The 13,643-nt window shown below is 43.5% G+C and overlaps 1 protein-coding gene across 7 annotated transcripts in view; it reads right to left on the reverse strand.

Annotated features, from left to right (window-relative positions):
- Positions 1-13,643, reverse strand: part of cltcl1 (clathrin, heavy chain-like 1) — a 33,178-nt gene that overhangs the window by 2,003 nt on the left and 17,532 nt on the right. For 3 of the 7 annotated variants that reach the window (XM_027022163.2, XM_027022161.2, XM_027022162.2), the window contains 20 exons: positions 13,114-13,278; positions 12,776-12,956; positions 12,368-12,531; positions 12,143-12,268; positions 11,866-12,008; positions 9,459-9,693; positions 9,161-9,283; positions 8,851-8,996; positions 8,479-8,662; positions 8,128-8,320; positions 7,598-7,755; positions 7,207-7,371; positions 3,939-4,046; positions 3,680-3,847; positions 3,310-3,459; positions 3,049-3,180; positions 1,759-1,869; positions 1,355-1,525; positions 747-968; positions 534-560 (listed from right to left, as the gene is read on the reverse strand). In XM_027022163.2, the coding sequence (XP_026877964.2) occupies positions 534-560; positions 747-968; positions 1,355-1,525; positions 1,759-1,869; positions 3,049-3,180; positions 3,310-3,459; positions 3,680-3,847; positions 3,939-4,046; positions 7,207-7,371; positions 7,598-7,755; positions 8,128-8,320; positions 8,479-8,662; positions 8,851-8,996; positions 9,161-9,283; positions 9,459-9,693; positions 11,866-12,008; positions 12,143-12,268; positions 12,368-12,531; positions 12,776-12,956; positions 13,114-13,278 (3,072 nt within the window). Of the gene's footprint in view, positions 1-194; positions 233-533; positions 561-746; positions 969-1,354; positions 1,526-1,758; positions 1,870-3,048; positions 3,181-3,309; positions 3,460-3,679; positions 3,848-3,938; positions 4,047-7,206; positions 7,372-7,597; positions 7,756-8,127; positions 8,321-8,478; positions 8,663-8,850; positions 8,997-9,160; positions 9,284-9,458; positions 9,694-11,865; positions 12,009-12,142; positions 12,269-12,367; positions 12,532-12,775; positions 12,957-13,113; positions 13,279-13,643 lie in introns of all 7 variants that reach the window. The other 4 variants (XM_027022166.2, XM_027022165.2, XM_027022167.2 and 1 more) reach the window with 3 other exon arrangements.

Here is a 13,643-nt window from a genome sequence, read left to right on the forward strand (position 1 = left end):
GACATAAAAGATTAAGACCTGCAAACTGATCTTAAGAAGGAATGAGACTAAAATGACAATGCCATTTGTCAAGGGTGATCTGCTCTAATAGCTACATGTTTACAGTCACACAATCAAATGACAGTTCAGAATGGTTGCTATAGGAACAACCACAGCCAAAGTGTTTTTTCTTGGCTTTGGATAACAGAACCTACTCTTCTGCTCTAGACGTCACCAGGTCTGGATGAGACACCTAGGAAAACAGTGGATGTGGAGTTTGATGACACTAGATACTACATACACTTAACTGACAGTTTTTATAAACTCTATACACACAAACATAAACACACACATTTAGTACTCTCCAAGCCGTGCTACAGCTGTATTACAGTCCATCAAGCAGACTACAGTGTGACCTCTTAGAGGTGTGAGAGGTCAGTTAGTGCACTCTCTACATACTATACAGAGACAGAGTAAGTGAGACAGAATGGAAAGACTGAGAAATAGAAAAGGAGACAGAATAGACAGAAAAAGTAAAGAAAATAGCCAGAGACCTTCACCTGCCCAGCTAACTCATCCACCTGCAGAAGAGGGGAGACAGATATGGATCTATGATTCAATGAACCACCAAAGCACCCCATCTCTCAGTAAAAATGGCCCCTCTCAGTAAAACTTGGTAAGGCTCTTTGTGTGCATCCGAGTGTATGCATGTATACATGCGTTTGTGTACGCATGTGCTTGCGTGTGCGTGTGTATGCACGACCCACCTTGGTGAGGTATTCCCTCATCACCTGGGTGAAGAAAGGCATAGCGAGATCTAGCAGTCCATGCCTCCAGGCCAGCTCCAGCACCACGTCTGGAGCCAGCAGGTCATAGCAGGTGAAGAGGCAGGCAGCAAAGCACTCTCTCTGGCCTTCCTCCAGGAACCAGTGCAGCAGGGTCTGGGCCAGCTCACCATCCTTCGACTCTGCCGCGTACTGCATTGCGTCCTGACCCACGGAGACGGGGAGACAGGGAGATACAGAGGGAGACAGAAAGTGGAAACAAAAATATAGTTTCTGTGGATTATGTAATTGTTTGACTCCATGACTGTGAAACAATAACTGTGCAGTCTGGGCTGATGGGTTCATGATGTGGGCACTGATATCATTTTGGTTCATTTGGCTCTGTGTTCCATTACAAGCAGAACAGAAGACATGACTGAGGCTGAAATACTCATCTTTAATACTCATCTGTGTGTACAGAATGAATCATATGGGAATCATGCCCCATTTCTAAATGGATTTCATTATAGACACTTTTGTCAAACAATAATTACCTTTGATGACAATCTATTTTAATTGTAGGAGTTGAAAACTGTGCAGTGTGTGCATACTTTGTACAGTTTGTCTCTCTTGCAGAGCCGGATGCTTTGAGCCCAGCGCTGGTTAGTCTTGTAGAGGTAAGCGGCAATGCGCCTGAACTCGATCAGCTCATGCTGCTCCAGCCGCTGAGCCAGACTGATGGAGTCAAAGTTGTCGTAGGCGTCGATGGACGCGCGCAGGCCCTGCAGACAGCAGGCATGAGGCCAGTGGTGGGAAAGGCCACAAAAGTACACATTATACAAGCATCTATGCCTGCTGACAAAGTGTGTGTGTGTGTGTGTGTGTGTGTGTGTGTGTGTGTGTGTGTGTGTGTGTGTGTGTGTGTGTGTGTGTGTGTGTGTGTGTGTGTGTGTGTGTGTGTGTGTGTGTGTGTGTGTGTGTGTGTGTGTGTGTGTGTGTGTGTGTGTGTGTGTACCTGGAAGTCTTCCTCCACTGTCAGCAGGTCATTTAAGGCCTCATTCACTGCTCTGTTGTTGTGGCTCTGCACAGATCTCAGATACGGCTTAACCAACCTCAGCTGATTTTCCTAAAAAATGTTTTACAGTAGTTAGCATTGTGTGTGTGTACCTTTTATTATACTTTTTACATTTAGAAAAAAAGTGAATAAAAGATTTTTAAAAAAGTTCACACAAATGTTTTTTAAAGAGGGAATTCAGATTATTTCATTTTTGAGCACTTCTAAGTATTAACAATTTCAAGCGTTATCAATTAGTTACTTAAACAATTTATTAAAACTAATTCAAATAATTCCCAATCCCATCCCAACTATACTGAATGGCAAAATACACATTACACACACTTTACACAAACGCCTCATCAAAATTATGTTGTCAAGACTCTTTGAAAGAAACCTTCTATAATACAAGTTTTCTATAATGGCCATTTTCCCTCCTGTATTCATCCGCTGTATCGGGACTACTTTCAGGACATGTTAGCCTATTCGCTAAATTGCTTAAAAAAAAACGGCACTCCTAGAATGAGAGTATGGATGTGAGGTAGCGTCCGAGGTGGGTGGCTTTTGATTCCTTGTGCCATGTCAGTTTGAGCCATTCGCAGTGTTATATTGCTCATAGCCATAATTTAATAATAAACAACACCCTGCCACTTAATGGAAAGAATGAAAATGAACTCTCTTAGTGGAACAGTTTGTACTGCCTCAGCTGAAAACCATGAACCACATAGAAGAGAATGAACCAAATCACAACAGAAATGCATTGACCATTACGACAAAAAAAATAGGGCTGTTTTCGATGTTTCATTTCTTAAAAATATGTTTAGAAGAAATCAACATTGACAAATCAATTAGCACAGAGCAATAAATTCACCTGACTATTATTTAGTTTGTCATTCATTAGTGGTGAATAAAAAAAAAAAAATTATTGACACTCCATATAATGATTCAAAAAGTGATCCATCAATATCCAAAACATGTCTAAGAGATATCAGATGTGACTGTTGGTGAACTTCCCCTGTGAAAATGAACATCACAATCACCATTAATAATGCCAAGACTATTTATCATTGTTATATTGATACATTTGTTTATCCTATTTGTTTATCCATGAGTTTTTCCAGTGGAAGGGAGTATAAATTAAATAAGGTTTTAATTTGGAATGAATGAATGTTTGTATGCTTGTGTGTGCTTGAGAGTGTGTGTGTGTGTGTGTGTGTGTGTGTGTGTTTGTGTGCATGCATGGGTACAAACCTTGGTGATGAAGCTGACTGCTCTTGTGTGGTCCAGTTTAGGTGCTAGAACAGTCAACAGGTCATTGAGTAGCAGTGGTTTGTACTCCAAGTAGAACTGCAGTGATTTATAGTACAGCTCCACATTCGCTACCTGTATTTAAGCAAGAGCAAGCAAGCAAGGGATAAAACAAAAACCATGAGACAGTTAGGCAGAACTGAGAGAGAGAGAGCTCCGAGATATAACCTCTCCTTGCTGAATGTGTGAGAGTGTGTTAGTCACCTTGCTGATGATCTCTTTAAAGGAAGCATCTTTCCATGCATCTGTGGGGTGTGTGATCATAGTGACGATGGCGTTGTCGTACTCTTCATACTTATCATACAGGAAAACAAGCTCCGCCCACATGTGGGCTAGTTCTGCTGCCCGCAGCACCTGATGACCAGCACCAACACAACATTTCTAACAATGATCACATTTAACTGATGTTATGACTGTATGCTGCACAGGCCAGCTCTGGTATCTCATTCTGAGTGCGTTATGTAGGCCAGCCGAGCCATTGTGCATCAAGTTCTGGCAGCTGGTTTATCCCAATGAGGGTTTATGTATCATAGCATGCATCTGTGTGTGTGGATGTGTGTGTGTGTGGTTTTACCTTGGGGATGTTGACTCTGGACCAGAAGAGCTCGAGATGTTCTTTCATCTTCTGGGGCTTGTATTTGGAGTACAGAATGGCCAGCTCAGTGAACATGCCCATATGAGCACGCTCCAAACCAAGCGCCGCCTCCAAGAGCATGATGAGCTCCTCGAAATAACCCCGCTCCTGACACACGCACGCACACAGAGGGCGTAAAATATTATCAAATGTTTTAATTCTGTGACGTCTGTGTGTAATGTTGACAGCAGTACCATACCTGATAGTAACTGATAAGTTCTTCCAGCTCATCAGCATGAATTACAATGTTCAGGCCACAAATCTGAGCCAGCCTGAATTCTTCTCCATCTACACACGCAAAGCACACCTGCAAAGTTTCACACACAGACACAGGTATTTCATATAATAACAACCAGCAACTGATTTTTTTTCTTATACCTGCACCAGTTCAAAGCCAAAAATGTCACTAAGCATTTGAGAAAGGTTAGAAAATATCAAATGATACTTTTTTTTGTTCCCCAGCCAAGGTGGCATCACACTGCGCTTTTGTTCTGCTCCTATGGCGGTCACCATGTGGTTCTGTTTTAGTTTCTTCCTCCACCCTTGCCTTTCGTCTCGTGTGTCTCCACTCTGTACTGGGTGCAGTGATGTCTCGTTTCTCTTTATTTATCTATGTATCCATAGCCGGTGTTTGGCTGACGGCTTCGTCGGTTATTCTCCTTTTGTATTTTCTTTGTTTTCCAAATTCATGTCCTTATCTCTGTATTTCTTTTTTTGTTTTACATTTGGTCCTGTGTTTTGATGTTATCATCTTGTTACATTTCATTGACTCCAGACCTTCAACCACGGACTGAATTAAGACCTCTGTTTGTTGTTGCCAGCATTTCGGCTGTTGAGTTGTAGTTTTCTACTTGTTATCTGTTTATCTTTGTATCCTTTGATTAATTTTTATTCCTTATTTTAGCTTTCATTATTTTATCTGATTTTTGTGGCAGTCATATATTTATATTTCATTCCTAGTTCATTATGTAAAGTTTAAGCTCTGGCTGTGTGTCTAAGAGGGCCTGCAGAACCACCAGCAGACTCACCAAAGGCATTAGTCGAACCTGCATGACCAGATGATGACAAAGAAGAAGCAGGGCCTTCACAAATGGAAAACAGAGGGATGGTCCCCAGACTCTCAGACACCAAACACCCCCTCATTCCACTTTCAAGAACTTCTCCTGCCTTTCCCAAACCTGAGAGGGCAAGTCACATCTCTCTCGCCTTTCCAGATCTTCAGAGATGAACAGGCTGGTTAAAGGCCTGACTAATCCTTGGATCACCATCAATAAGACCATCACTCAACTGGCTAACAAACCACACGTATAACCCTGCACATCAAAAATGGCACTTTATTATCTCCAAGATGTGTGGTTTAAAAAGGACTTTAATTAAAGGCAACTGGAAAGGCAGAGCCCAAAGAATAGCTGGCAACCCGTGTGAAGGATCTGATGACTTCATGGGTGATAAAAGTGCAGTTTTCCCTGTCACTACAGACTGGAGAAAGGTCAACGCCAAAGACGTGGCAAGCCTGTAGACGAATTTGTGGATAGGCTGCAGCAAGCAGCCTCTGACCATGCGGGAGGGTAAGACAAGACAACTACATCAAAATGCGGCTCCCCGAAGGACTTTTATAACCAACTGCAAAACAAGCCAAAGCTTCTCGCATTGGGTGAGAGGACAAACCATCTAACAAACTTATTGCACGTTTCAACTGTGGCCAGTTAGGTCACTGGGCTAGAAACTGTCCAGAGCTCAAACAGGGAGACTACATATCAAACCAGCAGCCTCCTCTCAATATTAGTAATCTGTGAAATGATAAAGAAGAGGACACGGTGGGATAGAACGTAATATAACATCTTAAAGTTTCCTCAGATTTGGTTTCAAATCTTTGGTTGCCATGGGGACAAAGCTGTCATTTTTGGTTGAAATCGGAGCAGCATGTTCATGTCCCACTGTCTTTAGATTGTCACAGTTAGAGCTTCAGGTTTTCTGGTCACAGAGCAATACAATATTCCACTGGCTACCAAATGGTGTTGGACACAATTCTAAAATCCAGACCTGACCCGACTGACATACATGAACCAAATTCTGACTGCATTTTCTCTTGCTGGCTCATCTCTGAGGCTTTCCGATGCCACTCCTTCTGTCAGATGCAATCGTTTCTACTATTGGTCCGCTGCAATTGTTCCATTTACTGAGTTCTTTTTTGCTGATGAACTTTTTGCTTTGACCAGAGCATGCATTTTGACTGACAGCCAACCTCTCACTGTATACACAGACAGCAATTAGGTTTTCTCAATAGCGCACACTCCTGGTACTATCTGGTGTGAACATGGGTTCTTCTCTGGGATTGTCCTTCGTGCATGGTCAGTTGGTATCTAATCTCCTGTAATCATGTTACCTAGCTGTGTTGCCACGTGCACGTGAGAAGCTCACACTTCAACCAGAGACCCTGTCTCTGAAGAGAATCACAGAGCTGATTGCTTTGCTAAGCAACTATTGCTGTCCCCGTTCAAATGTTATCCACTGATCAGTTTATTTCCCTTTCTTCATTAACTGATGTGTTTGAAGCACAGTGCCAAGTGCCGGTTTCAGAAATGCATCACTGGCAAAAGGACTGCTCCAGAAGATCGTCTTGACTGTAGTTCACCAAAAACATCCTTTTCCTTTCTGGTTAAATTATTTTGTGCCGGGGGGGGGGGGGGGGGGGTCACGCTAGCTATGAAAAAAAAATAATAATTCTACATTTTCTACATGTAGAATTTTTTTTTCCACATTTGCTGACCAGTTTTGTAAAAATCTATATGACAATGAAGACAGAGAAAATTAACAACCCTTTGCTTTTAGCGCATCCTGAACTCAAGTTTCTGTTTGATCATGCCAGGATGGATTTTATTGAGTTCTTATCACTGTTACAATTACTGTTCTTGATGACATGCTTTTTAAATACCCTGAAGGTTTTTCTTTGTAATGGCAGTGGTAAAGTGTAGAAATGTAAATGGAGTATTTTATGTCCCGTTTTGTGGCCAGTCTTGTCTCTGATGACCAACAAAAGTTGACAACACCCATGTTAGGACCTTTAAAAGTTATGTAAGAAGTGCTTTCTTTAGAGATGGTTTATACGGAATAAAGACATGCTCCCTAGTCTTGAGCACTAAAACCTCACTAAGACTTTATGTGTTTCTTGACCAAGGCTAAAGAACACTAACATCTGCCACACTGACTTCCTTAACTCCTGGCTCTTCGAGCCTGGACTGTGTAATGGATCCTGATTGTGGATTAGCCCAAAATAAATGTTGCTGATTTCTGCAAATGCATTCTGTCTCATCTCTCTCTACATTATTAGTGCATTTTCAATATTGGTGATGTAAAACTAATGAATTTGTTTTTTCCACATCTTACACTCACTGGAATTGATGCACAAGTTATAGTTTGAACTTGCTTTACTGGCCATAACAAAGTGCCAATTATCAGCTAATTACCTCTTTCCACGTGCGTGTCGAGTTAGCTTTGCGGGCACTGTCCACGGCAGCCTGGTACTCGCCAAGGTGGACTAGTGTGGACGCTAGCCGTGCAAAATTAGACACGTTGTTGAAGAGCAGCCTTGCTGCTTCAAACATGCCGTCTTCGTAGCAGCGGTCCCCAACCTGCAGGGAGAACAGCCACAAAAAACAGGACACAGGAGAGATATGAAACACAAAAAGGAAAGCGAAAAGGAAAGAAGCAGATGTGCAGCTCTGGGTACAATCTGTCCCCTTGTGGTCAGAAGCAGTAGTGCACCAAATACTACTACTATTATGATTGAAACTACTGAACAAAAAAAAAAAATCAAGTCATAATTTCACCTCTCAGAGGGTCTTTCATTGTTTGTACCTGTTGTATGTGAGCATTGTTGGGGCCATTGACAAACTCTTCTAGTTCAGAGAGGCGACTAGTTTTGGCGAGAGCGAAGATGAGTTCTGTTTCCACGCAAGACTCTCGCGCTTTCTTTCGTGCCATCTGCAGAAATTTCACCAGATCCTCCCAGTTATCTAAGGAAGCACACATGACCGCGCACAAACACACAGTGAGGTTTGTCTGTTCACCGGAAGGCACCCAAATGTTGAGTGTTAACTAGTACAATTGTTGCATATACAGCAAACTAACAAACAGCAATAAAACCCACCTAGACAGAGGTTCTAGCCCTCAGGGACCCCCAGCCAAAGACAAGCAGTTAAATGCTTGCACAGGGCTGATTACCTGGCTCAGACGTGTCAGCAACTGCAATACAACAAGCATCCATAGGCTGGAGGTCCTGGAGAACTGAACTGAGAACCTCTGTGCTAAGGTCCGTGAAAGCTAACCGCCAGGTCCATGAATTAAGCCCTGACTGAGGAAGGAGACGTAAAGGCTAACACTCGTACTGTTTCTGCTGGCCGCGTCCACGACCTCCATGTAAGCAGAGGGGTCGCCCGCTCTGATGTAGGAGTCGATGGCCTCTTTCACGAGGGTTTTCTGAAGCTGAGCGCGGCCGAGCTGACTCCACACCGCTCCTTCCGCGCACTGCTCGGCAAATTCGTATGCCCGATCTAGATTCCCGATGTGCTCGATTAGAACCTATATAACGCCCATGTGCGCATGCACGCGCACGCACACACACACACACACACACACACACACACACACACACACACACACACACACCTTCATTTATTTCTTGTTGTACAATAGCAAGCTGGCTATTCCTGTCTGGTTGCCAGCATGTTTTTGTATACCTGGATAGCAGAGGTGTTGACATCAAACTTCTTAAAAATGGAGAAGGCCTCCTCAAAGAGCTCGTTGCTGATGGCAATGTTAGCGATATCTGGTGCATCATAGTTGTCCAGACAGTTGATGTACTCCATCACCCGAGTGCGGTCTGCTTTAATGGCCGTCAGAATCAACAGGTTCTGCAGGTTTCTGATCAACACATGCACAGACAAATGTGGCCACACCATTTGGAAAAGCATTTGGATAAGGCCTAGGGATTGATCAGAATAAGCACCAGCTCATCACTTAACTGTCTCAAGGTTCTCCCTGGCCTGCCCCTTGGCTCTACCCAGCATGCCCTGTGGTTCTACCCAGCATGCCCCTTGTGCCCAGCTGACCTGTGCTCACTGAATATGGAATTATCCAGCACGATCTTCTCCAGGAGCTCAATGAGCTCATTGGGCAGGTCTGCAGTCATAAAAGCTTTGACAGTTACAGACACTTCCTCTGGGTCCTGTGTCTCGGGAAGTGCCGTCTGGACCACCTACCATCAACCAAAACCAATAAACAAATCTTTTTCACAAACATTACTCACTAAAGAGGAAATTGCAACCTTTATTTCTTACAAATAGCAGTACTCCTGTATAATATAAAATTGCAATGTCGGTTATAATAATAGCACAGCCAGAACTCTGTGAGGAGACTGACCTGGTCGATGAGTGGTCGCCTGTGGGGATTACTCTCCTCCAGAACCACAGCCCACAAGTCTGAATCCTTCCGTCGAACCAGGTAGCGTGCTTCACTTTTAAATAAGGAGTTCTCATTGCACACCTACAAATATATAAGACAACCTCTTTTAAAAAGTTACTACTACTATTCTACACTATACAATACTGCACGTTTTTTCCTACTTTACAATGAGTTGAAAAGAATTTCCATTAACCCAGGACAAAGTTCACAGTTTGCACGGGTTAAGGGGCGGATCCAGTTCAGAGCGTTATCATACCTTGACGAGCTCCATGTCGCACAGCCCCCTCTCATAGGCTACGAAGGCCAGGTGCGGGTCCCTCTTCTCACAGTAGCGGCCCACGATGGTGCTGTCGTAGTAGGGGTTCTGCCGCAGGAAGTGCTCGGGGTTGCTGTTGCTGTCGATGTAGATCTTGGCCAGGGCGTTGTGGATGGCGGGATCCTCGCTGCCCTCCTGTACCCGTGCTTCCAGCCAGGGCGACAGCAGCTTCAGCCTGCAGGAACGCTCATTTGAAAAGGTCTCCACGCACCGCGTAGCAAGTTGTATGTAATGGGTTGATAAAGAGTTCGGGTCGACTGTGATTGAAGCTGAACTGTCGCTAAAGGAATGGAAAGCTTCGTGTGGAAGCAGTCAGAACAAAACTGGTCTGGGCATAGGTAGGAGAAATCCTGAACACAGTGTAATTGATACTGGGATATTATTATCCCCCATATTGCTTATGTAGGTGCTTTGATCACCCAGATGTGTTTCTACGTGCTTCTTTCACATGCTGCATGTAGAGACCTGCATAGGGTAGAGCGCTGACGACATGTGCAGGTGCAACATTACATCTGTTACGTAGTTTAAAGGCTTTAAAATTTGAACTGATTAGAATAATGTTGAACTGAAATGTGATATTTGATATTTCAATTTGTTCAAAAATGTATTTATTGATGCACAGCACCATATAAGATCACTTTTTACAGGTTCTCAGTACAGAGTTTGCAACTTGGCATGCAGTGCACGTTTGGGCAGCCCTGGTCAAAATCTCTGTTCCTGTGAATAGACAAGTGAGTAAATGATGACCTGATCTCCAAAAAGCATAAAGTTAAAAGATGACACAGATTTTAAGATTTTAAGATTTTAAGCAACTTTTTTATTTCTGTCTTTTAGAGTTTCAAAATAGCAAAAAAAAGAAAAATGGTCAGTACTTAGTAACTGAGCTGTGTGCAATATATCGATATGGCAATATATTGTGAATACACTCTTACTGAGAATCTGTACAGTTACATCAATATTGGCATTTATGAACATTTATAATCTTTACCCAGTATGAAACGGATGTGTTCAAGTATAAGTGCAGTATTAAACATGTCCAGCAGGTGGCACCTCAAAAAGAAGAAGAAAAAAACCAGACAAAATCAATACATTCATCTTTTTAAAAACCATGGAAACGCAGCTGCAGGCAGCCCCTTCAACATTTTAAGATGACATTTGAGTAAACATTAGTGGAAGGTCTTATGTTTAATTAAGTTATAATCACGTGTTTCAACATTTTTGAGTTAAAATAATATTCAGTTAAAGCCTTTCCTGTTAATGGGAGGATAGAAACTGTTATTTGCACTCTCGTTTTCTCTACAGTGGTACTTTGAATTCACTCTCTTCACTGATTATGTTATTGGTTTTTATTTGTTCTAATTTATTAATGTCTTATAGTTAATAATAATAGTTAATAATCTGGTAACATTTACCTTTGTTTGTATAAAACACTTTAGGTACACCATATTGTGTTGCCAGTATCGTGATACATATTGTATCATGAAATAACTGGCAATACCAAGCCCTACGTAGTAACCCTCCCTTTGGCAAGTATCACGAAAGGCTTCTAGTCCTAGGACGGCCATGGCAGAATCTTTTGGATGCGCCTGTTGAAATGGGCCATTGTGGACTTGGAGACGCGTTTAGGCACGTTTCCGTTAGTGAAGCCATCTTCTCTCCGTCATCAGCTATTTTACAAACTACCCAAACGTTTTCCTGGTGTTCTTTTACATTTTTCACCCGAAAACTGTCCCAAGACAAAAATCATACGTGAATCTTATCTAAAATGTTGAAACAAACATCTTTGACCTTTATCTTCATGCCTTTAGCAGATCATTTCATCTTTTACTTGTTTAGTTATTCACAGTAACAAAAATGCTGACCAGGGGTGCCCAAACCCCAACATGCCACTGTATTTTCTCATGATAATATTTCAGCACATACCAGTCAGGTCCATTTTTTTCCCCATTTATTAACTTAATGAACAGAATCGCAGATCCCCCCCGACCATTATAGTTTGCCTACTTATCAGTTTGCATCACATGTCTCGTATTCAGCAGCACCTTGTCTGCTGACAGTTTCTACTATCTGATTTAATTATCCTCCAACTCTCTCTCTCTCTTACTTTGACTATTTGATACGAGACAAAGGTGTTCTGGTACAATGTGCTGACATACACAGCCAGAGGCGTGTATAGGTTTTGTATCATGGACAGATGCTGGTCAGAGTAAAAGGTTAAAACTCTTTCAACACTGGACCGACTCTCCCTTTCTCTCGCTCACATCCAGCTCTTAGCCCATGCACAGTCAATATTGACTAAGATTTCCTGTGACACTGAAATTCAAGGATGAAGTGTAAAGCCAGCTACCTGTTTCTCTTCTCCACCTCCTCCACTAGATGCTCGGTGCTGAAGTCTCCTCGCACTGCCATGATCAGATTCTTCATCACATCTTCTGAGCAGTCCACGTCCAGCAGGCCTCCTACTACCACTGCTAACCGACTGGGGTTCACCTATAGAGACATACACAAACACTGTCGTACTTGAAACCAACAGACTATCAAGATCAATTGGACGATGACATGAAATATAACATTTCCTCTGCCCGAACATCTCAACACTACTCTGGGTTTACTATGTGGCACACCTTCTGGACGTAGATCTCAATGTACTTCTGCAGGTTGTTGCGATACAGGTACAGCACGAGGTCATGGACGAAGTCAAAACGATCGCACACAATGATTAACGGCAGCTGATCCGTCAACTTTGCTTCCTACCAGTAAGAAAAACACCATACAACATGTCAATTCATTACATTGCGTATACACACACACACACACACACACACGTGCTCACTCTCACTCACTCACACCTTGAGGAAGTTTTTGACACGCTCGGGGTCGTAGCAGTTGCTCTCTCGACAGATGCGCTCCACTTCCTTGATCTGGCCTGTCTTACACGCTGCCTGGATGTACTTAAAGTGCACCTCCGGCTCCTGGCTGAAGTTCACAATAGAGCCCAGGAAATAGAACAGGCCTGTGTGTGTGCAAGTGATGGAGACAGAGCCATACAGTGAGACACACAACTAAAACATCTTTAGTTATGGCATTCGGTGGGGCTTGAACTGGCGACCGTCTGATTACAAGTCACATACCTTAACCACTGAGCTACTACCTGAAAACATCATTTAATAATCGCACTGGAGAAATAAATAGATGGATGGATGGATAAATAGCCAACCAACCAACCACTGCCTCCATTCAGGCCATGGATCTCATACCCTCATAGCTCTTGAAGGACTCGAAGACCTCCACCAGCGTGGCGGTGCCCAGCTGCTCATGGTACTTGGAGGCCACCTGCACAGTCAACTGCAGGTTCTGTCTTAGGTTAGCCGCTAGCATGGCCTTCAGGCACTCGACTGAGTCTCCCACCGACAGAGAGCCAAAGTAGTTCACCAGCCACTGAGGCAAAGAAGAAGGGATGGTCCTGTTTTCTCATTTCGTCAACCCACACTGTCTTCATAGTTTGGTAAAAACTTTGACGCTCGCGAAACTTTGACGGATTTGGTGAAACGCTTGGGACATGAAGAAGGCACAAAAAGGATGAAGGCAAACGCACCTCAGGGTTGAGCAGGTGTGTGTGTACAATAGACCGCTTGATGTCATAGAGGTCAGTGTAGTGCTCCAGTGCTCTCTGCAGCAGGCCAGCTTTCTCGCACAGTTGAGCAACGTGAGCTCGGTCATAGTGGCTAAACATCTGGTTACCTAGAATGGCATCTGCCACCTGAAGCACGCGCACACACACACACACACACACACACACACACACACACACACACACACACACACACACACACACACACACACACACACACACACACACACACGAGTTAAATTTGCTAAATGGGACTGCATAGGTAGTTAAGGTTAGAACTGAATAATGTACACTGCAGAGAGTGCTGGCCCTGGGCCCTACACTGCGGAGGGTGCTGACCCTGTGTCTTGCAGCATGGAGGGCTCTGACCCTGTACCCTACAGCATGGAGGGCACTGACCCTGTACCCTACAGCATGGAGGGCTCTGACCCTGTACCCTACAGCATGGAGGGCTCTGACCCTGTACCCTACAGCATGGAGGGCTCTGACCCTGT

Source organism: Electrophorus electricus, chromosome 23 (genome assembly GCF_013358815.1).
Source record: "Electrophorus electricus isolate fEleEle1 chromosome 23, fEleEle1.pri, whole genome shotgun sequence".
Lineage (NCBI taxonomy): Eukaryota > Metazoa > Chordata > Actinopteri > Gymnotiformes > Gymnotidae > Electrophorus > Electrophorus electricus.